The sequence below is a fragment of the Ptiloglossa arizonensis genome, chromosome 14 (genome assembly GCF_051014685.1).
Source record: "Ptiloglossa arizonensis isolate GNS036 chromosome 14, iyPtiAriz1_principal, whole genome shotgun sequence".
Taxonomy (NCBI): Eukaryota; Metazoa; Arthropoda; class Insecta; order Hymenoptera; family Colletidae; genus Ptiloglossa; species Ptiloglossa arizonensis.
Window position 1 is genome coordinate 3,629,738 of NC_135061.1, and position 26,875 is coordinate 3,656,612.

Sequence of the window (26,875 nt, forward strand, 5' to 3'; positions counted from 1 at the left end):
TGGAAAGTTTCCATTTTTTATTTCTTTATATTCAGCAAACGAGACAAATATTAATTAGGTATCGTCCATTGATAATCCTTCGATTTCACTTTGCTCGTCGAATCTTTGGGTCGGATAGGACCCCGTTCACCCAAACCAGTTAAAATATCGATTGGCGCGAAATATTTCTTCTCCTTAACGTCAGAAACGTTGTAGAGTATTTTCAAACTAAAGTAAACGGAAAGTCACCAAAGATTTCGTTTGTTTGTAAATTCTTAAAAGTAAACTGTACATAAACTATCTTCTTATTCGTCGACGTACGAACAGAGACGGACCTCAAGGTTGCAAATGTTTGCAATATTAATGTTCTCGTTCGTTCGTGCATTCGATACATGAGAAGGTACAAAAATGCTTGTACGATTATTGGTGTTTGACCAAGAATGTTTAATCGAACATTTTAGAATAAACAACATTTTTCTACTTCGATAATATCAGTTGAAATGTATCTTACAATAGGTTAAAATAACAAAACGAATATACTTTCGAAAGTTTCCATTTTTTATTTCTTTATATTCAGCAAACGAGACAAACGAGACAAATATTAATTAGGTATTGTCCATTGATGATCCTTCGATTTCACTATGCTCGTCGCATCTTTGGGTCGGTTAGGACCCCGGTTACCCAACCCAGTTAAATTCTAAAATAAACATTTTTCTACTTCATACCAATGATATCAATAATATCAACTAAAATGTATCTTACAATAGCTTAAATTAACAAAGCGAATATACTTTGGTAAGTTTCCATTTTTTATTTCTTTATATTCGGCAAACGAGACAAGTATTAATTAGGTATCGTCCTTCGATTTCACTTTGCTCGTCGGACCTTTGGGTCGGATAAGACCCCGGTTACCCAACCCAGTTAAATTCTAGAATAAACCTTTTTCTACTTCGTACCAATAATATCAATAATATCAGCTAAAATGTATCTTACAATAGCTTAAAACAACAAAGCAAAATTTTGTAAGTTTCCAATTTATTGTTTCTTTATATTCGTCACTGACCACGTCGATCGTTCGACAAACGAGACGAATATTGATTAGGTATAATCCATTGATGATCCTTGGTGAACGATTAATATACACAGTGACCAGTAATTTACTCACCTACTCGACGCATTACAGTCTCTGTATCCTCTCTCGAAGTGTATCCAGTGATTTTTTCGCAGCTTCTTGACGTACGAGACTCCTCGTACGAAATGAGGAGATCGGGTTGCTTCGGCGTAGGCGCGAGTGCTAATCGAATTTGCGAAACGCGATATCCCGTATCGTGAATCGAAAATCGAAAGTAAACGTCGGGCCACTCCGGTTCTACGATTTCGTTAAAAATGATCGATCCGTTTCGTGGATCGTCGGTACGCGTACGAAGCCTCTGTTATTGTCAACGTTGGGGCTCGAATGGCCATGTAATTTATTAATTTCGTTCCGACGATAAATCACCCTCAATCCTCACGTACGCTGGGAATGACCCTCGAGTCCTATGTTTTCCTCCGCGCCATTATCCACTTTCCTCCCCTCGTTCGTCTTCTTAGACCGGCTTCGTCATTTCACCGTAGATATGCACAATCAATTCCATCGAGCATCGTTCGCGATAACCATTTCACTGACAGTAATCACACGACGCGAGTCGTTGCGTAATTATTAACCCAAAGATGATTTTGTATGATTGCCGCGGCCTTGGGGCGGAAAACGCGAAACCACGCCGAGGAAATTCGTTATTAAGCCGGAGAACAACCAACGATGGAACCAGTTCTCGACCGAACGTCGATAAATACGTTCAGAGTTCCCGCAAATGTGTACCGGTTTAGTCTTGTAGCGTAATCGCTGTGTACACCGTAAAGACCATTATTAATGCAACACGGTGTGCTCGACGACTAATTTCAAAATGAACGGTTGATGGCATTATTTCCCGATGCCTACCAGCCGATCGTACCACCTTTGACATTAACGCAGACAGTCCCGTGTATATATAGGGACATTGTACACTCGAGCAAGAATCGGTATCGGTAGGTACTCGATCGCGTGTAATGAGCTACCATTTCTATTTCAATCGTGCTCGATGAGCACGATTAAATAATATTCAACGTGGACGATTTGTTTAGACGACTCGGCTACGTTTTGTCGAACGTTTTGGAAATCACCAACATGTTTTCCAGCGTTCAAGATCGCGCCAGAAACGGTTTTGCAACGCGGACTTCGCTCGACCCGACTTAACTCACTTAAACAGTCCCAATGGTTATTAATTATCCGGAGCAGGGCATCGTTTAAACGGACGGCGTCGTCTGGGACCGACGATCAGAGTTCCAGCAACGTCTACTTTGATTTTCACTGGAAACACGTAATCCGTTCGAGTTTCGATTCACTGTTCGAGGAAGAATCGGAGTATCTCGATCGTCTCGCGAAATTCGTGTAACACGAGTCTAAACGTTCGTACGCGAACGAAATAACGTCTCGCGAGCGTATCTGGACGATATTTACTTCGTATTGTTAAAACATTCGCGTTTTATCGCAAAAACACCCTGACGAGACGTCTCGAAACACGACCTTTGCTTTTCTATGTATTTTCTACGTTTTCTACGAAGAAAACTACATTTTCTACCTGTAAATTTGACACAAAGTAAAAATTAAAACAAAGTACAATAAATACTCTGTAAACGATTGTTTCGAGCTGCGAGTGCTCTCGGTATTTTATTTTTTACACAATCGAGACAGTCCTACGACGATGACATTTCTTTCGAACAATCTTACCCGTAATAAGTTTTCTAACGTTAAATATTTCCCAAACAATTAAATAACCATTTAGTTGTAAAACGTGTATCGTTAGCTACGTAATTTCAAGCATCATCGTTGGACGAAAGCTCGTTAAAATGTGAACATCACGTTCACAGGAGATCTCTCCTCGCGAGAGGAACACACGTACTCGTCGTAATTGCCTGAATGGTTAAGTAACATATCCAAGGTTTACGGCTGCTCACGTTTCAGGTCCATTTGGCTACCGATGCAGGACGAATCGATTATCGTGGAAACGCGGGGAGGTGTTTGGTCGCCGCTATAAATTCGCGGGCGTTTTACTTTCCGTGCATGCACGCCTCAAGTATTTGCCTCACGCACCCTTTGAACGAACGAAAGGAAGGATGGACGTAGCTAACGCGCGACCAAGGGGAAAGACCAAATAGTTCTGTGAACGTCGCATCCTCCGTCAATCGTCGGCTGCATGTCAATGAACTGGCATCGAACAGCGGCAGAAAATTGAGGACCATGCTCGTAGAGCGGCTTCATGGCACATGCATCGCGAGAAATCGAGTTTCTCGCGTGAATTTGTCGCACGTCTGCACCGTGCCAGAGGAATGTCCTTTGTCAACGACGATCTGCATTCGAAATGTTCCTCCTCGTCTTCTCCGTTACGTCCACCCCTCCCTCCCTCCCTCCAGATGCACCATCCCCGAGAATTTTACCAGTCATGGGTTTTCAGGATTCTTCGGTTCGAGAGTTCAACCTTTCGACTACAAACTCGAAGTGACGTATGGAATTAGAGTCGGAATACGAAACATGGTATTTTTTCAAACTCGAATATTTTATATTAGGTTACATAGAGTCTGTATGCAGTTGCACTTTTATTCTTTTCTTATTTGAGAGAAAAGAATGAGAATAATCGTTCTTTTGGGTTTAACGGCTTCGTTCGTTGTGTTAAAGAAAAAAATATTACACTTTGAGGGTGCAAGATCATGTACGGTGACGTATTTAAATATTACGTTGTTATTGGTTAACTAATTGAAATGTCCCATGATCTGAACTGAATCTACCTTATATAGTTTAGATATTACCGAACACTACGAATTTGAAGTAACGTATGGAATTAGAGTCTGAATAAGAAACATGGTATTTTTTCAAATTCAAATATTTTATATTAGGTTACACAGAGTGGTCCCCGTGTCTTTGTGCAATTGCACATTTATTCTTTTCTTATTTGAGGGAAAAGAATGAGAATAATCGTTCTTTTGGGTTTAACGGCTTCGTTCGTCGTGTTAAAGAAAAAAATATTACACTTTGAGGGTGCAAGATGGTCAACGAGTACAAATCTCCCACGATCTGAACTAAATCTACCCTATGTAGTGATGAATAATTTATATATTATATTTATTTATTTAATTGTATTATATAAATTTATATATTATATATTATATTTATTTATATACATATATTATATTTATATATTATATAAATAATTTATACACTATGTTTGGTTATTTGGAAAGTCACTTCGTTTCCCAAAACGGAGGATATACAATTTAATAAAATGTTTATTCGCTCTAAAAAAATCGTGTTTCATTTTCACCAAAAAAAAAAAAAACGAAATAACTTTCCGAACAACCCAATAGTTTAGATATTACCGAGTAAGTAACGTTGTTTAATATTTTTACCGATTATTGTTGAAATCCAGGCAAGAAACTTGGGGTTCGTTGGTTTGTCAAAAAAATAATAGTTTTCGACCAGGACCGGGATTATTGAAATATTTTCTAGGGGATTCGAACGCCACGAATAAAATGTCGAGTATTTCAATTAGAAATGATTCGTACGGTGACGTATTTAAATATTACGTCTTGTCATCGGTTGATAATCGGGTCACGCATACGAATGAACCGTTGCTGTGAGTGAAAGTCGGTGATTCTAAGAAGATGATCGATAATCTGCACGTACATATGTAAACATATGCAAATACAGCCGTATACAAACGTACATAAAAATACGTGTTCAGTGGGACCTCTATTATTGCACGAGAGCCCCGTTCTTTGCATTGCATTGCCAAGCAGAAAGGAGGATCGCTTAACAACGAATGTTGGAGGGGAAAGTAACTGGTAACAGTAACTATAGATAATAGAGATACATTATCTAAAGGGGGCTCCGTCTCATTGAATTGGTTACTTTGATTATTGCACGAAACTCGATCGTTGCGCCTATTTTTAGTCTCGTTTTTTTACAACAATCGAGATTCTTCTACCGATACAGTCTTTTCTATAAACACGGTGACTATAAAAAAAGAACTGCTTACGACTGAACAATTTAACCGCAATATTTTGAACGAAAATAAAGTTTAGAAGGAATACTCGATCTGTGTACTAATTCATAAACTATAAGTCTCTGTGAGAATTTTTTGTCAATATTTCTCTATCTTTTTCACTTTTCTTTTCTCCATTCTTATCTTTCGTACCTCACTGTGATCATTTTCGTGCAATTCTATAATGAATCATCCCGTATAAATAAATAAATATTTGAATCGCTGAAATTCAACGCTATTTTCAATTCCAATTTCGTAACAACAGTTCCAAGGATAATAGTCGAATTTGTGACTCATTCGTTTAGACGATATGAAAGTGAAAATTTCCCGAAATCGACCTTCGAACTGAAAAGCAAACCACTATGAGTTATATGTTTTCAAGATTTTAATTGTTCGTCGGAAAAACCTTTTAGTGACTCAGGATGAGTAATAGAAAACCGATAATGTAATATAACAGAAGGCTGGTCATTCAACGCTGTAGTAGAACGTCAATTATCGGAAATAATAGGAAGGCAACAAATTTCCGATAATCGATATGCAAAAATAAAAATAGCAAATTTGTAATAAGCAGAGTATGGAAATTAATTTCTCTGAAAGGTACTTGCTTGTTCTGCTAACAAATATATTTCTAATCAAGATTGACATAACAGTGTATATATTATATACAGGATGTCCCAATCGTCACCGGTCGATTTACTTTTGGAATAAAACTCAAACGGTTCAAGTAATCTCGATATTCTTTTTTTTATTCAAAAGTACAATCTTGGGAGTTAATAACGGAACAAGAAACATTCCAAACGGTCGCCTAGGCTATTTTTTACAAACCACTGATCTTTCTCCCAAAATTTTTCCATCCAGATGACATACGTTGGGTTCCAAGTTAATCGGTTCGACGTTTCAAAAACAGCGCGAAATTCAAATCGACCGGTGACGATTACCCTGTAGTAATCAAAAAAGTAATCGTCTACGAATGAAGTTAAATCTCGTAATTCTTTCGTTGCAAACGTACATCGATTTCTTGAACCGTTTCGTCGAGTTCAGAAGTAGTCGACTACAACCGTGCGCGTTTCCAATAGAATTTTTAAGCAGACATCTTCGCGGAGAAAATTGGGAACAGTTCGCGCATGGCACTGGGTATCGAATACGCAAGTTATTTGGGTGAAAGACTCGTGTCACCCGACACGTACGTTTTAACACGGTGGAAGGAAAACGCCCATAAATTCTTAAATGTAGCATGGAACGTTTTGGGAATACCGGTGTCGCAATTGTAACTCGTAGCGCTGGAAATATTGCGACAGAAAAGAGAACAGCGCTCCTAGGAGAGCGATTAGACTAAATTAGCCTCCTACCGGCTAATTTGAAAGTGTGAAGATGTATTCGCATGTGCATGCACGTCCCGTGTGCGTGTCGCGTACTCAGGAAATAGTTAACAGTGCATTCTTTGTATACCCTGGAAATATATCATCGATTGGTAATTTTCCAAATTTTTGACGAATCCTTCGAGTGAGAATCGCTCGGACAGATTTCTGTATTATACCCATATTTCGTTGTTGTGCATACTTTGTTCTTAACCGCGCCCCTGACTTTGCATACAAACGAATCGTCCAGATCCGTTGTGTTTGTTTAGACGGTACGCGGTCACTGCAACGAGGGCAGTTGAACTCGCATTAATGCTCACTGCGATCTGCAATTTGGCTAACACGCCACGTCGATCCTCTTTACGCTCGCCGACTTGTCATTATGGAAAACTGCGACGTAGGGGGGACAATAGAATGCAACGGGAGAAATTGGAGCGCACCGAGGCGGCAATAACCGCGCGGCGAAAAAATCAGACGTTAGAAGAACTTTCCACCAAGTCACGGGCCAAGAGAAAACACGTCGATTTTAAAACGTTTGAAATTACTCGCGAAGAAACGATCGACCGAACTGCCATTGCACAGACCGTAACCATGTTTGTATCGAACCATGTAGGTATCTTCAAAGTCGGTCTTCAAACAGCTTTTCATATATATTCTTTAATAGGTTCGTTTAATTCTTTGTTAGGTTTCGAGTTAAAAATGTTTCCTCGTTAGAATTTATCAGCTTATTGCCAAGTGATAAATGTTATTCTCCGTAGACCTCCGTGTCGGTGGCAATTTATTTATGTTGATCTGGAACAGGAAATCGAATCAAGCTATTTCTGCAACGGAACTATTTTAAATGAATAATTACAACTTTGCACGTTATATATTGTACATTTTGATAAATTATATATTATTGTTACGTATTATATATTGGGTTCGAAAAGTCATTTTGTTTTTTTTTTTTTTCGTGAAAATGAAACACGATTTTTTCAGAGTGTATAAACGTTTTATTGAATTATACATTCTCCGTTTTGGAAAACGAAATTACTTTCGACAACGATAGAAATATATCAAATGAAAAATCAATGTTCAATCAATTTTCTTTTCAGCGCAAATTCTGAACAACCCAATAATTTGGGTGAACAAATTTGAGTGAGCGATTTCTGAACAACCCAAATTTACGATTGGTCGTCTATTTCGATGATCGTTCGCGAATATTGTGAGCAAAGACATTATTGAATAGTTAAATAATTTTAAAAAATTCGAAACTGGTCGCTAGCTTCGGTAGTTTCAGTCTCGAAGGAAATTTCCTCGTTTAAGATTATCTTCGAACATATTTCAATCGGTCGTGATTTCTGAACAATCCAAGTTTATGATTGATCGTCTATTTCGATGATCGTCAGCGAATATTGTCAACAAAGACACCGTTGAATAATTAAATAATTTTAAAAAATTCGAAACTGGTCGCTAGCTTCGGTAGTTTCAGTCTCGAAGGAAATTTCCTCGTTTAAGATTATCTTCGATCGCATTTCAGTCGGTCGTGATTCCTGAACAATCCAAATTTACAATTTGTCGTCTATTTCGATGATCGTCAGCGAATATTGTGAGCAAAGATACCGTTGAGTGATTAAGTAATTTTAAAAAGTTCGAAACTGGTAGTTTCATTCTCGAAGGAAATTTCCTCGTTTAAGATTATCTTCGATCGCGATTCCCCCGGGTTACACTCTACGCGAACGGTGTTTATAGAGGCAGCCAGTTAGCAACTCGTAAACGCCAGAAAAGGCGGCCTCGGTGGTAACCCGGAAACGTACGCCGGGTATCATAAATAAGATTCAAATATCTCGAGCCTGCGCGGTAAAGGCGCCTCCATTGAGCGCATTGTCATCGCGGTCTGATATATGTGCTATTTGTTCGGTTGAAAATTCGCCACGGTTCGCGCGACAAAATCCTCCGTGGCCTCGGTGATTCGAGATACGTGCGAGCGGATCGCGATCGGTGGAATTTTCACCAACTGTCGTGCAGTTGTATTTCGTTACTGTTGAAACGAGTAAAACGAAAATCGTTCGTAGGTGTCGCGTACGAAATTACAGGGGATCAAGAGTCGCGGTTAGAGTTCGAGGGTCGCGGTGAGCTCGGTTAGGGTCGCGCGTATCAAGTCAAATGGAAAACCGGCGGGCCGAGAGTTACGGAACGCGCGCCGCTTTTCAGCTTACCGACCGCGTGCAACGAGGGTGGTGGCGACGGTAGCGCCTTCGGCAAGGTTCGCCAGCACAACCGCGACCCTCCGTAGAGACGAGTGGCGGAGAGTCGACAGGGTAGGGTGGCGGGACGAGAAACTGTTTCCGCGAAAGTGTTGGGGTGTATTGGCGCTGTCCATATGGAGGCAAACGAGGCGCCGTGTTAGGCACTCCGGCCTGCACGGACGCCTTGGTGTGTCGCGGTAGGAGAAAAACAGTGTCGCAAAAAAAAAAGAGCGCAACCTGGCCGTACGATAGATAGATCCTGATTAAAGCGGTGAGTGTCGAGGTACCCGAACTCACGGTCGAGTTACGAACGCGAGTCAAGAGTGCACGGCCTCTTAAATGGGTCAACCCAACCCAGCAATCCGATGTGTGTGCACTCCTTTCCTCTGCGAATTACTGGTTGGCCTAGTTTACTCGAGGGCCGAGCGAGTGAAAAGACACGCGAGCTCCTCTTCGACGAGAACGGTATCGGGAAGTGCACACACAGGCGCGCGCCCGCGCGCACACACACGCGCGCGTAGTCACGCATACGCAGACGCACACACGCGCGTACACGGTTCACCCCCGTCCGTCGGTGGTGGTCGTCATCGACGTCGCCATCGTCGTCGCGGTTCTCCAATCGAAGCTCCGTACGAGAAAACAAATAATGATACCCTAGACGCCGGCGACGCGAACGCATTGATTGACTCGCGAGAACCCGGTCTAGCTTATCGGAACACGGGCGAACCGAGTTGCGGAGGTGAGAGGTCGTCGTCGCGGTTGCATTTCCTGGTAGACGGGGGAATAGGCGAACGTGGGCTACCGTGTCGTGGACGTCTTCCGTTCCCCCTCCACCCGGGCATATGGTCGCAGCACGGGACGAGCCGCGAGTGCGATAAATCAAACGCTCGAGTCGCGGCACAATGCGATCCGGAAACGATTCGGGCCGTGCGTTTGTTTCGTTCGTGTTGATATTACCGAGACCGGGGACCGATGATCTCGCGGAACGCGATTCGCGACGAATCTAACGGGTGTAAGCGCGAACACTTGCACGCGACCCTGAATTCAATTATCGATTCACCGAAGAAAATACTCGACGGTGCGTTTTCGATGCACGGGTACGAGTCGGTCCGTCTAGACCAGCTGGCTCTTTCTATGCGTCTCCCCGAACGGGAGAGAGAGGACCGTAACACGATGCGTGGTTACAATAGTAATTCTCCCATACGCACCGAGCACTAGTTGCATCCCTCGAAAGGTTTACTTTTTAATTGCGTCCGTTTCGTTCGAAAAGTTCCGTTCCGGTAAAACACATTGGGTTTGTCTTAATTGCATTAATCGTAGCCCGAATTTGTTCACTTGCAAATTTAATAATGCGCATTTCCGTCCTCGTTAAAGGTAGGTAAGTGTTGATTGTACGCAATAAAAATGGCGACCTCCAAACCACCTGAAATGAATTACACGTGCGAGATTTGCGGCCTGGAGGGCTTCAACGACGAGGAGATGAGGTCTCATATGGTGTTCTATCATCTTCAAGGAGCCGCAAATTGTCCCTTTTGCGATTTGGGAGAAATTTCGCCGACGGAAATGTTGGCCCACGTGAACAGTGCTCATCTGGATTACTTGACACCAAGGTATATTTTTCTCTATTGTACGTTCAATTTGTAACGCGATGCATTTGTTTCTATGCTTTAAACGAGCCGTAAGGTGTTTAAATCGTTCCGACCGCGTGGAAAATGGCGGCAAAGGAAAGCCTTAGATGTCGCTATTTTTGTACGTTAAACAATTTTTGATTCCTGTAACAGCGATCTGTAAATCTGTATCGATAACAGGACTCTGATCGTGTAAATCACTCGAGTACGGTTGGAAGTGCAAAAGTGAGTCAAAGTTCTAGTGCGAAGAAGAAATATTTTTTATATTTACGTTTTATGGCATTTTTATTTGAAGGCTATAGCTAATTCGTGTTACATTTTACCTAGCCCAGATAAAATTTCTTTACGTTTGTCGAACGAAGGATGGGAAATTGTTAAATGTTTGATATTGTACATATTTCTGTGCTACTTTAAATAAAATTACTTCGCCGTAGCATGCCTAGTTGGAATTTTGTATGTAAAAGATGATAAATATCTGAAAGCGAAAAGCAGAATTAACTCTTCTCTGTGAGAAGTATTCAATTTTTACTTTATTTGTATATATGTACGTTTGTCAGCCCTTCCTAATATTCTTGTGCAATAATATGTATTTTTTTTTTTGTCGTAGTACCCCAGAGAATGACTTGATGGCATTTATCGACGATGATTCGTTGGCAGACGATCATAGGCACGACGAATGTCGTGGTCCTTCTCCATCCATGTCTTTACGCCCACCTCTTCTTCAAAATGGGTGGAGCAGTTCGTCCAGTCCACGCGTTAAACAGCAGCAGGAACTACCAAAGTCAGAGCCACAGAATTCTAGTTCTAATGTGAATAATAACAATAATAATAACAACACTGGAAATGTTAATAACGGTATCGAGAAGTTTAATAGAACCTTAATCTCGTAACTAGGAACGCAAGAAACGATCCAAGATTGTATTTCAGTAATAGAAGGAGCAGCTGGGCACGGTTCTCCGCTGCGTTCGGGCCTAAATCTGCAGTTGCGTTCTCATGCTTCGCCAAAACTTCCCGTTCAAGAGTGTCCTATGTGTCCGTACAGTTCCGACAGTCCATTGAGGCTAGAAGAGCACATCAATCGACAACATTTTGATCTCACTTCGCCGTCCTTTCCACCAGAATCTCCGCCATCGCGCGATGGTGTCTTTAACTGCCCCCTCTGTATCACGTCTTTTCCTAATTCTTCTGATCTCGAGTTACACGTCAACATAGAGCACAAAGATATTTTAAGGTAAGATTAAATTTATCGATACCTCGTATTAACAACGATCGATCGTTCTACCAGCTCTCTCTTTTCCATATAGTCCTGCAAATGGTGCGGCTTCGCAGTCTGATATAGCGACCATTGGCAGTGATACTACGGCATGTCCAGTTTGCTTTAGTACTTCGTTTAAAACCAACGACGACTTAACTGCCCACATCGAAGAACATTTCAGCAAAAAGAATACTCCGTCTCCCATAACTCCAGATTTGTCTACCGACAGATTGCTGGCAAAGGATATGGAAAGGCGCGAGAAAGAAGTTAGAAAATTGCGCGAACAGCGAGAATTTGAAATGCTAAGAGCACAATACGGGATGGACAATCAGGGCAATTTTAGAGAACAAAGCGTCACTAATATGCAGCGGGCTGTGTATTCGGGTGAAATGACGATTGCTGATTATTACGAAAGGCAAACCGAACTTAGAGTAGCCGAGAGTAGCGGCATAGACGATGGCAGCTCTTGTACACGAGGTAATAGTTTTAGTTTTGAAAACTGCTTTTGTTACGGTATTAAGAGTGCCGTAAATAAATCTTTCAATTTTCCGTAGGTCTTGTTTCAAAGATACGAGCTGTCAGCCAAGCATGTAGTAACGTGTTGAGCACCTGGATGTGTTCCACCGTAGATCATTACGCCACTACCTACGGAGACAAGGGCTGGGGATGTGGGTATAGAAATTTACAAATGTTAATTTCATCGCTTTTACAACATACAGGGTACAATGAGTTAGTTTATAAAGCATGGAGTTCTGGCCTGGGTAGTGGTAGTTCTACCAAAAATCCGCTCCGAAGTTCTATACCGTCGATCTCTAGACTTCAGAAGATGATAGAATGGGCATGGGCTCAGGGTTTCGATACTCAAGGAGCAGAGCAGTTAGGCGGGAAATTGGTGAACACTAGAAAATGGATTGGTCCCACGGAAGTAGTCATACTGTTGTCTAGTTTGAGAATAAAGTACGTTCTACAATTTTCACATCCGGTTATTAGAATCGTATTCGACTATATATCATTTTTATTATCGTGCAGGTGTCAGCTGGTAGATTTTTATAGGCCAACCAATTCCGATGGCGGACATCCGGAAATGTTTAATTGGGTTTTGCAGTATTTCCAACGGTGCGACGATTTCAAGCCACCCCTTTATTTACAGCATCAAGGTGAGTATTTAGAAATTGTAAATAAAAGTAAAATTTAAACGTGAAATTTTACCGTTATTTGCAGGTCATAGTAGAACAATAATAGGAGTAGAACAATTAAGAGACGGTTCGATAACTATGTTAGTACTTGATCCAAGTCATAGTCCAGCACAAATGGCACAATTTAATAGCACAAGTAGTGCACTCGGTGCAATGCGTTTGGTACGAAAATCGATCGCGGCAATGAAAGCGAGGCAGTATCAAGTTGTTGCAGTTACCGGTATCATGGAAACCGAATTAGAGTATCAAGTAAGAAACTTTTGCACGTTTCTTATGCATTAATTAATTGTTTACGAAAGCTTTTCACATAGTGTAAACCAATCAAACTTGAACGTTTTTCAGCAAAGCAAAGTATTACGTTTGATCCGTGTACCCCAAGATAGGTGAGATTTGCTGACCCGAAAAGGAGTTAAATCTTGTGGAAAGACGATAGACTGCCTCAAACCAATTTTGTCCAGCATCCTTAAAGTTACCTGATCGCAATGTTCTAGGTTTTATCATTAGGAGATTTGCTCCACCGTAGTAGTTGCAGAAATATTATTTAACAATATATTCTTGCATCTTTTAGCCGTCATAAGTCGACTGGCTCCTCGGATCGTGTATATCTTAAGCCTGCGTCGCAGTTGAGAGTTTTGGAGCTGAATTTAAATAACGAGGAACCACAAAAGTTGTAATTTCTAAACACAATTCTATATGTCGCGCGTATTGATCTTTTTTTAAATCAGTGATCAGCTCTGGAAATACTATATTACGATGTGTGCTTGGGAATGAAAGTTTCAGCGATGGAGTATCTAAAAGATAGAACTAATTCGATCGCCATTTCTTGTCCACAATGTTCTGCTCAATTTTCGTCGCACCGAACAGGCTGTGCTAATTTTTAGTCGACCAATCGTCCTACGCCGGTCGGTTGCATCAGCGAAAAAGCCATGGCAGAGCTTGTAAAACAAGACTCTTTCGTAGCTGTGATGCTGTTATCGATTTAACGCTAATCAATCACCGATTATAAATATTTTTGAAGGCACTCCATACAGTCGAAACATTACAGAAACCATTGTCCGCGCTTACCTTGTCTCACCTGTACTCTACATTTTTAATAAACTTTGTTGTCAAAATGTTGTCAATTTTTAGTCGATAAAACTACCAGTAATAATACGACGCGCAGTACGATAAAATTTTATATACGGTTACGAAAGTTATTCTCCGATATATTTTAATTATCGCTGCTTTTATATAGTTTTGGAGTGTCTACAAGAATAAACGACGTATTTCCATATATTCTATATAAGTTTATCTATGTATACGTATACACATACTTGCACACTCTTCGTTATATTGTATTTCACTCACTCATACATAAAGTACAACTACTTTCATACTAATTACAAATATTCTATTTAATTATTCAATTAATTTAAGGCAACCCATACCTTAGCTTGTAAGTTCAATGCAATGCTGTGACCGAAAAGAAGAAAAGGAAGTAACTACAGTCCATTTACTTGTTATTTATATTGTACATTTAAAAAAGTTACATGATTTAGCAAATTATTACAATTATTATTATTATTATTATTATTATTGTCATTATTATTATTATTACACTTGTTATATCTCATAAATTGTACTGATACTATATATATATACATATATAGTTTATTATAGTTACAAATATTTGAGACCATTGAAAAATTTGATGTTCATTATTATGAAGTTGTATCATTGTTTTATAGCTTTCATAATTTGTGCACTAATTGGATAAAAATTGTCTTTCTGCTCAGTAGGACCATACGCAATAATTATGACTGACAGCAAAGATATAAGATAATTATTACTTGTATTGAATTTTGCTGTATACAAATTGAGAACACGTTAATCGTTTCAGAGTGTTTGGATAAATCGAGCTGTGGAATTGTTACCCAAGTGTAAAAAGAAAACTTCGTATTAACCACACGTCAAATTAAAATATATGCTTTGTTAGAATTCCCAATTTACCAACAATTGTTTTATACCACTTACAACAAACATGTTAGTTCCCAAGATGTTTAATTTTACATATTAAGCATTTCCATAAAATATTTAAAATAAATAATACATTTGATATAAATCAAAGTATTTATTTATAAAATGCAGAAGTTTTAATATAGTCACTTTATTTTGGTACTAATTAACTTTATTATTCAATACAACTTAAATCCTTTAACAAATCTTTACAACCTGAGCATTTATTAATATCTTCTAAAATAGTGTACACTTTACATTTATATGTTAAATCCTAAACTTCGCATGCAAGCTTTATGCGCTTCTATTAAATGTTTGCAATTTTCTTCCCCTTTAGTGATAATGCTGGAAAGTAAATGTTTTTCTAGTTAAAAATAAAAATGTATCATTGAATTCACATGTACAAACTGTACAGAGAAGGTTATGTATTTAAAGACATCGGTAAATGAACTAGAACAGCAATTATTAATATCAAATACCACGAGTTGTTATCCTTTAAAAGTATTTTACATAAGAATATAAACTTGTAATTATTATAATAATGTACCTACCACTCATCTCTTATGTTTTTTGTTTCAGGACAAGCGCAACAAGGTTTGAGGGGTTTCTCGCTTTTTTTTGCTTCCATTGGTTCTGCCTTTACTTGATTTGGTTTGTTAATGATGTTACCCATTGTATTATTTTATGAAAATGAAAATGTTTACAAAAGGCAGTGCAATATTCTCAAACTATCACATCAATTCACATGTGTACAGGTGATCCTCAGCTGTGACTCAAACCCGCATGCGCCTCTAAGAGGCAATTTTCACGAAATTTAAAGAACTCGCAAAATTCGTTTAATTTGCAATTTAATCTTTTAAAATTAAAATAAATATTTAGAATCAAAATTAATATATTTACAGATCTATAGTTGCGTCACTGTACAGTCAAGGTATCTATATTGATCGATTTAGTTCTGACTTAGGACTCGCACAATGTATCAAGTATCTATGTACAATATTTAAACGACGTATTGTACTGAATATTACATAAAATAAACACGTAAATACACTTGTCGCTAGTTTTTATCAAACGATTTCAGAAAATTGTTACGTATGAGTAGTATGCAAGTTATGTGTAACGTTTAGATGTTGAAGGCGTCCCGGGACGTCATTCATAGGTTAGGTTCATTGCATTTGGGCGCAATGTTTGAAAACTGGCAAGTATCCGCGAGACTGTATTTACCATTTATCAAAGAAGGATGAAAAGTATAGAATACTCGAAAGGAAGAAGAAAGCAGAAAAATAGGAGTGGAATAAAAAAAAATTAAACAGTATACTACCGTATGATGTATGGCACAATTTTAAAATGTGCTGTTACCCATTATAAACGTTTAAGAATATCTTTTATGTTCTATGTTTCCTAAGATCTACACCAGGTGTCAGGTGTAGTCAGGAACAGGTGTCTCTGTGCTTTGTTATCGATACGAGATAATATTCTATATTTTATTTATCTTATTTATTTTAAAAGTTATTTGTTTTAAAAGTTATTCTATACGTTATAACAGATCGATCCATACTCTACTAATTTCCAGGATAAATAATTCTCACTATATTTAATTTTATTTCTTACCGCTGGTAACGTTGTAATTTCATACTAATATGAACCGATAATGTTGGAATCTTGATTTCTAATAATTACATTTATTAATAATATCTATTGTACAAATAATGGTTGTAAATATCATTTTGTTTTAATTTCTACATCTAATAGCATTGACAGTTTATTCCAGTCGATGATATTAGAAGTGACACGAAAATAATAAGGGAACCAATCGGTGTAACACGAAAAAATATCGTTTGTTTGTATTAATACTATAAACAAAATATCTTACAGGAGTGGTGTCATAAGATCTGAAATACCGACCTCCTAAGGTATTGATTTTCAAAGGACCTCTCGTTAAAGAACGGTCATTCTGGGAACTATATACGTATATTCAACGGAATCATCAAACTCCATAGTAAAGGTAAAAAATTTGTTTCTGTACATTGTTTATAGTTACATATATCAAACTTATCGTTTTTGGAAAACATTATATAGTATATTTTACAAGATAAAATTGTTTATTCTATAAGAACTCTTGAATGCTTGACTTTCCTTTATTGAATTGACTACAGAATACAATATGTACTTTTTATTTTAAACAAAGCAATATTTCTCTGGTTCAGCAGAACAATGGACCAACTGTCTTGCCTATGAACAAACGAACAAAGCGCGATGCTATCTCCTCGTCTTTTGTTGTATTTCTTCCAAGTCATTTGCAATTGATCGAGTGTGAAGTTTCAAAGACAACGGTATTATCTGGTACCAGATGTCGTTATCCGCTGCCGGAACTTGTCATAATCTTTATTGATATTAGTGACGTCTTGTTGACAACCTTGAACCGATTAAACAAATTTTCCTGTTTATATTCAATTTGTTACGAAAAGTTTCACGACGTTAAATGTTCGTAAATAATGAAAGTAAATTTTACACCTAAAAAATCGATCGTAAAATTTATGTACATATGTTAATTGTATTCTTTTTGTACAAGTACACCTGTTGGATCTAGATCGTTCCAAATTTGGATAATTTTTGTATAAGTAACTATCGGTATAATTAGTTTTAATTCTAACCACTTTTAGCATTATAATTTTACTTTATTCTAAATCGATAATACGGGTGATAAAAAAACATTTCCTGCACTGTTCATCGTATATATCATCTGTAGTAATACAACCCATCGCTACTAGATGGCGCGACCTGTACTTCACCGCAAACATTCATTTAGTCAAAAGTTTCGTCTCATTATTGATAGATGGCGACACTAGTTCTATAATTCGATCTAATAGGATAGTTCAACTCTTTTACCGCTAGATGGCTATACCATTTCATGATCCGTTTTTGAATAGGAGAAATGTAAGATATAAATACTAACGAGGTATAAAATAGATGAGTATGGATTCAATAGAACTTTCTATTCCATTATGCAAGTACTCCAGAGCCTCTTGAACATTTTTCATGTGACATTCATCGTATCGATTAAAAATGAAAGAACATTCCAGCACTTTTAATATTGGGAATAGAAACTAAATACGACCAGAGCACGTTACATATTTATTTTAGAAGCAATCGAAATCTGAATCTCGTGCAAATATGCTGGCGAGAAAATTCATTTCAAGAAGCATTAATAAAATATTTATACAGTCTTAATTACTCCTTTAAATACATTACACATTTGCTTTACGTTAGATACACATATACTGAGTGAGTTAATCAGAATGATCACCTAAAGTAGCTCGTTATTTATTGACGTTGTAGAAACATTTTGCATTCCAATTTTGTTATGTCTTATATTTTCCGAAATATCAAGGTAATATTGTAATTTTTCGAACTGTAAAAAACCGGTCGTTTTATTTAGAAACATTAAGTTGATCTTTTAATCTCTTATTTTACACAGTAGTAAAAATATTTAAAGTAGTCAAAATTAGTCCGTACATTTCGTGTCTAGACTTATACGTAATAATATATAATACTTACATATTTATACAGTGTATAGAATATAATTTTCGATGAAGAATTCTTGAAAAAGTTAAAATTTGTTGCATTGAAAAATAGTAAAATAATATATATTAATAAATAATTGTAGTTTGAAACAATCAATTAAACGTAGACAAAATTTTTCTAGCGTTCTACCTGTACAGTATTGTACAGTTATAAGAAACATAAATGGTTTTATTTTCAAAAAATTTGAAATTTTCTAAAATTAAGAATAGTTCAAATGGGGTCGTGTTTGGACTCATTTTTAACGTAAAAAACTTGTCAAACCATTGGCAAAACACTCGTGTTGTTTAAGTATAATAAAAAATATCAAAATCTTTATTTTTGTTACAGGATAAAATTCAAATCCGCCAAAAATGATTGAATCGTTGTAGAAATTGTTTCGTATAGCCAGGTGTCTAACTTTGTACCCAATTTCGAATTTTACAAGGCAAAACAAAGATATACGTTTATCGCGTAATCGTGTAATAGTTTGTTTTAACAAAAGGCATTTTCGTCACTACAGCTTTGTAAGTTTTCCCTCGAACTTCAACTAGCACTCCACCACCGTACTGAGCTAGTTTTGGGGGCACATATCCCATGGCAATGGGTCGTCCAAGGGTTGGACTGGGCCCACCGGAAGTGACTTTACCCACGCGTTCACCTTCCGGTGTCAAAATGGCCGCTCCTTCTCTGGCTGGTGGACCGTGATTCAACATTAAACCTACTCGTTTCTTCGTGTTACATAATTTGATTTGCGACAGTATCTTTTCAGCACCTGGGAAATTTGCCTCTTCCCTCCTCCTCTTGGCTGAAACAAAAATGACACTTGTTTATTTACAAAAATTTTTCAAGAAAAATATCTTCTACATCTTCTGCTACATGTACTATACAGGATGGTTTATCTATCTTTCAAGGAAAAGATAGGTAAATTTTCTTTAAATGTTCTTGGATGTCTAAATATTCTCTAAATGTTCTTGGATGTCTAAATATTCTCTAAATGTTCTTCGATGTCTAAATATTCTCTAAATGTTCTTGAATGTCTAAGTATTCTCTAAATGTTCTTGGATGTCTGAATATTCTCTAAATGTTCCTGGATGTCTAAATATTCTCTAAATGTTCTTGGATGTCTGAATATTCTCTAAATGTTCTTGGATGTCTAAATATATTCTATAAATGTTCGTGGATATCTAAATATTCTATAAATGTTCTTGAATGTCTAAATATTCTCTAAATGTTCTTGGATATCTAAATATTCTCTACATGTTCTTGGATGTCTAAATATTCTATAAATGTTCTTGAATGTCTAAGTATTCTCTACATGTTCTTGGATGTCTAAATATTCTATAAATGTTCTTGGATGTCTAAATATATTCTCCAAATGTTCTTGGATGTCTAAATATATTCTCTAAATGTTCTTGGATGTCTAAATATATTCTCTAAATGTTCTTGGATGTCCAAATATTCTCTAAATGTTCTTGGATGTCTCTGAATATCGATCGTAGGATACTTTTGAGTATTGTATCATTGCACGCCCTAAATATTAGTCTCTCTGTCGTCATTTTACTGGTCATGCAATTTAAGTTGCGAGTGACAACAACTCGACAAACATAAATTCGTAGAGACTATATTTTGGAATAGTAGAAACTATTGGGTCGTTCGGAAAGTCATCTTGTTTCTTTCGGTGGAAATGAGACACGATTTTTTTAGAGTGTATAACCATTTGATTAAATCTACTAAATATCCAATTCTATTAAATTATATTAATAAAATGTTTGATTAATTGATGAAACATTAATTTTTCATTATTGAAAAATAAATAAATAAATATTCCTCTATACTCAATTTTAGAAAACGAAATAACTTTCCAATGAACTCAATAATATACCAAGATGGTGATCAAAGGACTTTGACATCTTCAACTATAAGATTGCTACTGCTACAGTGGCTACTAACGGGTGTTATCTATAAAGAGATAATTTTCAAGTTCTTCTTGTACCAACCTACTAGCCAAGTAAGTCCAGCCTCGACCGGTGTGGTGTTCTCGTTTATGTCGTGTCCATACAGGCATAGACCAGCTTCCAGCCTGCAAGAATTCGCATGAAACGTCGATTCAGATCGATAGATCGCCGATTGGAAGTTTACCTTAAACTGTCTCTGGCACCAAGACCCGCCAATTTGGTGTCCGACGTTTCCAAGATCCTCTTAACCAGGATGCTGGCAATATTGACCGGTGTAGAGATTTCAAAACCGTCCTCACCCGTGTATCCGCAACGAGACACTCTGATTCGACTCCCTAATACTTTGGTCTCCACGCTGCTCATGAATCTCAAATCGTGCAAGCTGATTTTCACCAACGATTGAAGAGTCATCGCTGCTGTGGGTCCCTGTAACGCGATCAGACCTTGCTGCAAAGGATCCAGGAACTCTAGGTCCACGGGCTTGCCTCGATCCTTGAAGTCTTGCTGAAACGGAAGACACTTTTGAGAATAGTAATCTCACATAGGGACGTTACGGTAAATTAATTATTCAAAAATTTGAATTACGTTCCAAAATCTGGGACGTGACTCTTACACACAACGTACTAGGAATCGTTATTAAATTGCAATAGATGTTTTAATAATAACGATTTGTTTATTAAAGGTCGAGGAACATCCTTCGTACGCTGTTGAAATTTATTATCGAGGGGTTGGATAGTGACATACAAATAAGATTTTGCTTGAATTTTGCAAAAAGGCAAAAGAAACCCACGGAATCACTGTACGTGAGAGTAAAGGGTGTCCCAATCGTCACCGGTCGATTTACTTGTTGAATAAAACTCAAACGATGTAAGTAATCTTGATATTCTTCTTTTTATTTAAAAGTGCAAACTTGGGAGTTAATAACTGAATAAGATATCTTCCAGATGGCTACCTTTTACGTTTAGATGACATACGTCGAGTTTCAAGTTAATCGGTTCGACGTTTTAAAAATAGCGGGAAATTCAAATCGACCGGTGATGATTGGGACACACTGTAGGTGTACCCTTTCCACTTTTCTTGTATTCCTGTCACAGGACTTCCAGTCAGAGGTAAGTTATACTTAAATAGTTTATTTATTCTTTATTCCTACACGGTATACATGTACGAATCCGCGAAGAAATTCTATTAACCCTCGATCGCCATTTAATTCGGTATACTTTCTCCAATTCGAAAAACCATCATGGTTTGGAATTGAAATTAAAATTCAGTTACTCCTTTCTTGCAAGACGTGAACATATGTATATGAAACGTTGGAACGAAAATGTTCCGTTTGAAATTAATTAGGATTTCATCAAGGTGTTAGTTTCTGGTAGCAGAAAAGCTTCGAGTGCAAAGGGTTGATCCTCATGGCTGACAATAATCGACGTAGGTGTCTTTTAAATTCAGAAACAATATTGATCCTCGTGACTGTCAATTATCGACGTAGGTGTCTTTTAGATTCAGAAACAATTCGTTTGGAGTCGAATGTAGAACGTAGTGTTAATTTTCTACCAGAGAGATCGTTTACCTGTCGTTGGACCAGCAACTGCGAGTCCTCGTCCCTTCTTCCGGCATTTGACACCACGAAGTACTTGTCTTCGTCGTCCTTCGTGACGATCAGATCGTCCAGTATGCCTCCATTCTCGTTGGTGAACACGGTCAGCACCGCGCTACCTTTTCCTAAATTCTTCAGGTCGCTGGTGGTCAAAGACTCTAGAAACTCGGTGGCGTTGCTACCGGAAACTAACGTTTGCATCATGTGACCAACGTCGAACAACGACGCGAACGTCCTCGTGTGTTGATGAGACGCTGCTATCGATTCTTGATATTGAACCGGCAACAACCATCCGGAGAAGTTTACGATTTTACCTGTAATTTTACCTCGAGATATTAATATAAAGGAACTTACGAGATCATTTTACGCTTATAGAATTTTTTTCTGCACGAGTCATTAGAAACTCTCGCGTAGAATAACTTCTAACTCGTGACATTTTATTGGGTTGTTCAGAAAGTCATTTCGTTTTTCTTTTCTTAGTGAAAATGAAACACGATTTTTTCAGAGTGTACAAACATTTTATTCAATTATGTATTCCCCATTTTGGAAACCGAAATTACTTTCCGAACGACTCGATATATTTTACCTATACACAATGCGATCGAGAAGTCTTTCAATGGAAAGATTTCTGTAAAATGAGTATCTCGAGACGTTTTTTTGGTGAAAATAAAACACGATTTTTTCAGAGTATATAAACATTTTATCAAATTATATATGCTCCATTTTGGAAAACGAAATTACTTTCCGGACGACCCAATAGATATCGACAACTATACTAGACACATATACTGTATTTAAAACTTCAAACAGGGACGCTCGATATAATTTAATAAAATGTTTATACATTCTAAAAAAATTGTGCTTCATTTTCACCAAAAAAACGAAATCACGTTCCGAACAACCTAATAAAAAGGAGCTTATGCCATATATGTTTCGATTAATTCGAAAGTGTTATATTTTTATTATTATTATATTTATTTACCAATTCATTTCTCAGATATATCTACCGGGTAAGGAATTATATAAACGAAGATTCGTGTTGTTACTAAAAATTTGTTTTTGATCTTCAAAAATCGGTGAGACATCAAGTTTGTTTTATTTTTTGAAATTTGTGTCTTGGATTTAATAATAAACATTTCGCGATAAGGGTGTTCTTCACGTTTTTTTTTAATGATGCAAATGGATCGAAACGAGATACATTACGATTGGAGAGGAGTATCGAGGTGACCTTGAATTTTTTATACAGCAAAGTGTATAAAAAAGTTTTTGCGGTACGTTACAACCGATAAAAGAACAAATTTAACGGTATGTCGCAACGTGACCTTCACTCTTACAATATACAGAGAACGCACACAACTTACTGAGAATCGTTATTAAATCATGAAACAACAATTGCAATACTTTACAATATCCGATTTCGAGTGACAAACTCAGGAGTGTCGATTCACTTCTAAGCAGGGATTATTGTAATAATATAAAAACAGAAAGGACATTTTGTCGTTTAAAAAATACAAGGTAACCTCGATAAATGTAAAGTTATTAAGTACATGCAAAATTGTTAGTGAGAAACTTTTCCATTTAAAACGTGCCTTATTTCGAAATAAAAACCGTGACAGTTGTTGCTCGTTAGGCAAAATAAATTCATTTGTATCTTCCAAAGCAATATACTTTAAAATGTTATTTATTGTTGATTCAAACAATAGACACGTTCACTGATTCTTCGTTTCATCGATGTTTTATAAATAATACGATCTGCTTGGCACTCGTTTATTTAATTTAAGCAGATGTTTCGAAGCGACTTACAAATCACGTTTCAAAAACTATAATTTGTCGATGATTCGGGAATCGAAGATTTATTCTATGGTCTATTGCTCAGATTACCAGTAATTTGTTCTTGATCCGAGTCTATGTTTGCGCACCTGGGTTTGTACAAACAGAATACTATTGGATAATATTAGACACATCATCAGTGAGTTTGCTACAATGGACATTGGAGTGAAATTTCGTGCGAATAGAGTTCCTTGTAAAATTCTTTTTGGTGACTTTAATGCACAAAATTACAAAATAAAAAATTATCGGTTCTATCTAGTATAGACGAGTATCAGATTTGTGTAATATTTTCGAATACATAGTTTCGATATCTCTCCGATTTAAATATTATACAATCGTAATAAAGAATCTGGGAAAAAATTGAAATAAATATAATAAAATACTATATATTCTATCTAGTCTAAACGAGTATCAGATTCGTGAATATTTTCGAATATATAGCTTCGATATCTCTCCGATCTAAATATTATACAATCGTGATAAAAAATCTGGAAAAAAATTGAAGTAAATATAATAAAATACTATGTATTCTATCTAGTATAAACGAGTAAATTCGTGTAATATTTTCGAATACATAGTTTCGATATCTCTCCGATCTAAATATTATACAATCCTGATAAAAAATTTTGAAAAAAAAATTGAAGTAAATATAAAATACAAGTGAAACGCGACAAGTGTATTCACAGTAGTTAATACACAATCCTACACAAGTCTACAAAATGTTACATCGAGAATAAAAAACGATGCTCGATTAAATTATTCTCCGTATTATAAACGAGAAAGATTTACTTATTGAGCAGTTACTCTTTTCATATTAATTACTTGATTTATCTACTTTCACCCTAACATTGACTCTTTTCCTACCAGTTAACAAATTTATCTATTCTTAATCCAGCATTCGTTCTTTCCGTGCCAGTTAAAATCGATTTTCCATCGACGTGGAAGACATACGATCTTAAATTCAATTATAGAATAACGTTTGTTTAGAGAGTAGAATGTATTTACCTCGATTTTCCACGTGAATCTACTTTCACCCTAACATTGACTCTTTTCCTACCAGTTAACAAATTTATCTATTCTTACTCCAGCATTCGTTCTTTCCGTGCCAGTTAAAATCGATTTTCCATCGACGTGGAAGACATACGATCTTAAATTCAATTATAGAATAACGTTTGTTTAGAGAGTAGAATGTATTTACCTCGATTTTCCACGTGAATCTACTTTCACCCTAACATTGACTCTTTTCCTACCAGTTAACAAATTTATCTATTCAGACTCCAGCATTCGTTCTTTCCGTGCCAGTTAAAATCGATTTTCCATCGACGTGGAAGACATACGATCTTAAATTCAATTATAGAATAACGTTTGTTTAGAGAGTAGAATGTATTTACCTCGATTTTCCACGTGAATCTACTTTCACCCTAACATTGACTCTTTTCCTACCAGTTAACAAATTTATCTATTCAGACTCCAGCATTCGTTCTTTCCGTGCCAGTTAAAATCGATTTTCCATCGACGTGGAAGACATACGATCTTAAATTCAATTATAGAATAACGTTTGTTTAGAGAGTAGAATGTATTTACCTCGATTTTCCACGTGAAGATCGTACAGGCAAGTTTTCCTTGGCTCCGTCGTAGTCGTAGTCGACGACGAACGACAACCTTCGCTCCCGTTCGACCTTGCCTCGGAATCGATCAAACATCTCGAACGTGGCCCCGAGGCGCCACGACTCGAATTCATCTTCGAAATCGTCGCGAGTCCCGACGATTCTCTTGCACTTACCAACGTGTCTAGGCATCTATCGATACTCTCGAGGCCGATCGATTTACCACGAGCTCCGAAACGGAACATCGTGTTTCTTCGTCACCGGTTCGTCGTGCACTGATTCGAAAATGCCGGTTTTGATTACTGTTTAATCCCTCTTTCGACGACCCCGCTGACACTGAACGTCTTCCAGGCACGGATCCACTATCGAAAATCGGCCCCTCGACTTCGCGCCGCTGTCACGCGGATTCAACAGCTCGTTAACAAATTCGAACAATGGCTGTTGTCTCGTAGAGTCTATCTCAACGAGATAAAACGAAGAAACGTATGTACGTCTATTGTGCGCGAGGAGCGTGTGGAATCTGAATACTTTGAGCGGATTTTGTGCAGTAGGAGTAGACTCGAATCTAGTACGATACGATTTTTAGATACTTCTATCTTTCTGGTAAATATTGCTTTTTGTACCGAACAAATAAAACGACGATTGTGAAGAGTTCTCTGGAGGGTACGTCGAGAGTGGTCAATGGGTCCGAAGAGACCCGATACTGTATTACCCCGTTTGAAGCGACGAAAGCGGGGTAGGTATTTTATTTTGATCTCGAATTGAGACGAACGAGGGTACTTCTATTGGGGGAATAATGGTTCCAAAGATTTCGTTGTCATTATCGAAATATTAGTATCGATGTGAAAAAATTCGAAAATGGAGATTACTTTACACGGAATAGTCGGATTGTAGTACGCGTCGCGCGATATTTCTTTCGGGTGTTCTTCTGTTTGATAATTACGAACTTGGGAATTTTTGCAATAGTTTTGCTTGAAATTGGTTTGTAAAATTTCGTTGTCGGTATGGAAACGTTCGTATCGATGTGAAAAAACTGTTATTTGAAAATGGAGATTACTTTACACAGACTAGTCGGATTGTAGTACGCGTCGAGTAATATTTCTTTTGGGTGTTCTTCTGTTTGATAATTACGAACTTGGGAATTTTTGCAATAGTTTTGCTTGAAATTGGTTTGTAAAATTTCATTGTCGGTATGGAAACGTTCGTATCGATGTGAAAAAACTGTTATTTGAAAATGGAGATTACTTTACACAGACTAGTCGGATTGTAGTACGCGTCGAGTAATATTTCTTTTGGGTGTTCTTCTGTTTGATAATTACGAACTTGGGAATTTTTGCAATAGTTTTGCTTGAAATTGGTTTGTAAAATTTCATTGTCGGTATGGAAACGTTCGTATCGATGTGAAAAAACTGTTATTTGAAAATGGAGATTACTTTACACAGACTAGTCGGATTGTAGTACGCGTCGAGTAATATTTCTTTTGGGTGTTCTTCTGTTTAATGATTACGAACTCGGGAATTTTTGCATTAGTTTTGCTTGAAATTGGTTTGCAAGATTTCGTTGTCAATATCG

At 37.3% G+C, this 26,875-nt stretch overlaps 3 protein-coding genes across 9 annotated transcripts; 1 reads left to right on the top strand and 2 right to left on the bottom strand.

The window, feature by feature from the left end:
* The first annotated feature begins 8,443 nt into the window (after positions 1–8,443).
* Positions 8,444–14,337, top strand: LOC143154295 (zinc finger-containing ubiquitin peptidase 1). Of its 6 annotated transcripts, none has more exons than XM_076326272.1 (9): positions 8,444–8,950; positions 10,054–10,289; positions 10,915–11,162; positions 11,235–11,538; positions 11,612–12,039; positions 12,117–12,519; positions 12,592–12,719; positions 12,784–13,007; positions 13,101–14,337. In XM_076326272.1, the coding sequence occupies exons 2-9, from the start codon at positions 10,084–10,086 to the stop codon at positions 13,143–13,145; spliced, it is 1,986 nt and encodes a 661-aa protein (XP_076182387.1). In that variant the 5' UTR covers positions 8,444–8,950; positions 10,054–10,083; the 3' UTR covers positions 13,146–14,337. The 6 variants fall into 6 exon arrangements, with proteins under 6 accessions (XP_076182387.1, XP_076182388.1, XP_076182390.1 ...); XM_076326273.1 differs by having other exon boundaries at positions 10,058–10,289; XM_076326275.1 differs by lacking the exon at positions 8,444–8,950 and adding an exon at positions 9,335–9,418.
* A 620-nt stretch (positions 14,338–14,957) lies between these two features.
* On the bottom strand, positions 14,958–15,990 carry Cox17 (Cytochrome c oxidase copper chaperone COX17). Its single transcript, XM_076326277.1, has 2 exons — positions 15,305–15,990; positions 14,958–15,098 (listed from the first exon to the last, which is right to left on the bottom strand). Exons 1-2 carry the CDS (start codon positions 15,424–15,426, stop codon positions 15,014–15,016), a joined length of 207 nt encoding a protein of 68 aa, XP_076182392.1. The 5' UTR covers positions 15,427–15,990; the 3' UTR covers positions 14,958–15,013.
* A 2,483-nt stretch (positions 15,991–18,473) lies between these two features.
* On the bottom strand, positions 18,474–25,772 carry LOC143154255 (aminomethyltransferase, mitochondrial). Of its 2 annotated transcripts, none has more exons than XM_076326205.1 (5): positions 25,281–25,772; positions 21,840–22,180; positions 20,457–20,776; positions 20,315–20,397; positions 18,474–19,122 (listed from the first exon to the last, which is right to left on the bottom strand). In XM_076326205.1, exons 1-5 carry the CDS (start codon positions 25,546–25,548, stop codon positions 18,782–18,784), a joined length of 1,353 nt encoding a protein of 450 aa, XP_076182320.1. In that variant the 5' UTR covers positions 25,549–25,772; the 3' UTR covers positions 18,474–18,781. The 2 variants fall into 2 exon arrangements, with proteins under 2 accessions (XP_076182320.1, XP_076182321.1); XM_076326206.1 differs by lacking the exon at positions 25,281–25,772 and adding an exon at positions 24,702–24,713.
* Positions 25,773–26,875: the final 1,103 nt, after the last annotated feature.

Bases quoted from the DNA above. Each gene is read 5' to 3' on its own strand.
- Cox17 (XM_076326277.1), bottom strand. From the start codon at position 15,426: ATGGGTAACATCATTAACAAACCAAATCAAGTAAAGGCAGAACCAATG. The intron at 15,099-15,304 runs GTAGGTACATTA...TTTACTTTCCAG, and splicing joins AAAAACATAAGAGATGAGTG to CATTATCACTAAAGGGGAAG.
- LOC143154295 (XM_076326272.1), top strand. From the start codon at position 10,084: ATGGCGACCTCCAAACCACCTGAAATGAATTACACGTGCGAGATTTGC. The intron at 10,290-10,914 runs GTATATTTTTCT...TTTTTGTCGTAG, and splicing joins CTGGATTACTTGACACCAAG to TACCCCAGAGAATGACTTGA. The intron at 11,163-11,234 runs GTATCGAGAAGT...ATTGTATTTCAG, and splicing joins CACTGGAAATGTTAATAACG to TAATAGAAGGAGCAGCTGGG.
- LOC143154255 (XM_076326205.1), bottom strand. From the start codon at position 25,548: ATGTTCCGTTTCGGAGCTCGTGGTAAATCGATCGGCCTCGAGAGTATC. The intron at 20,398-20,456 runs GTAAACTTCCAA...GAATTCTTGCAG, and splicing joins GGTGCCAGAGACAGTTTAAG to GCTGGAAGCTGGTCTATGCC. The intron at 19,123-20,314 runs GTTGGTACAAGA...TTTTTGTTTCAG, and splicing joins TGGACTTACTTGGCTAGTAG to CCAAGAGGAGGAGGGAAGAG.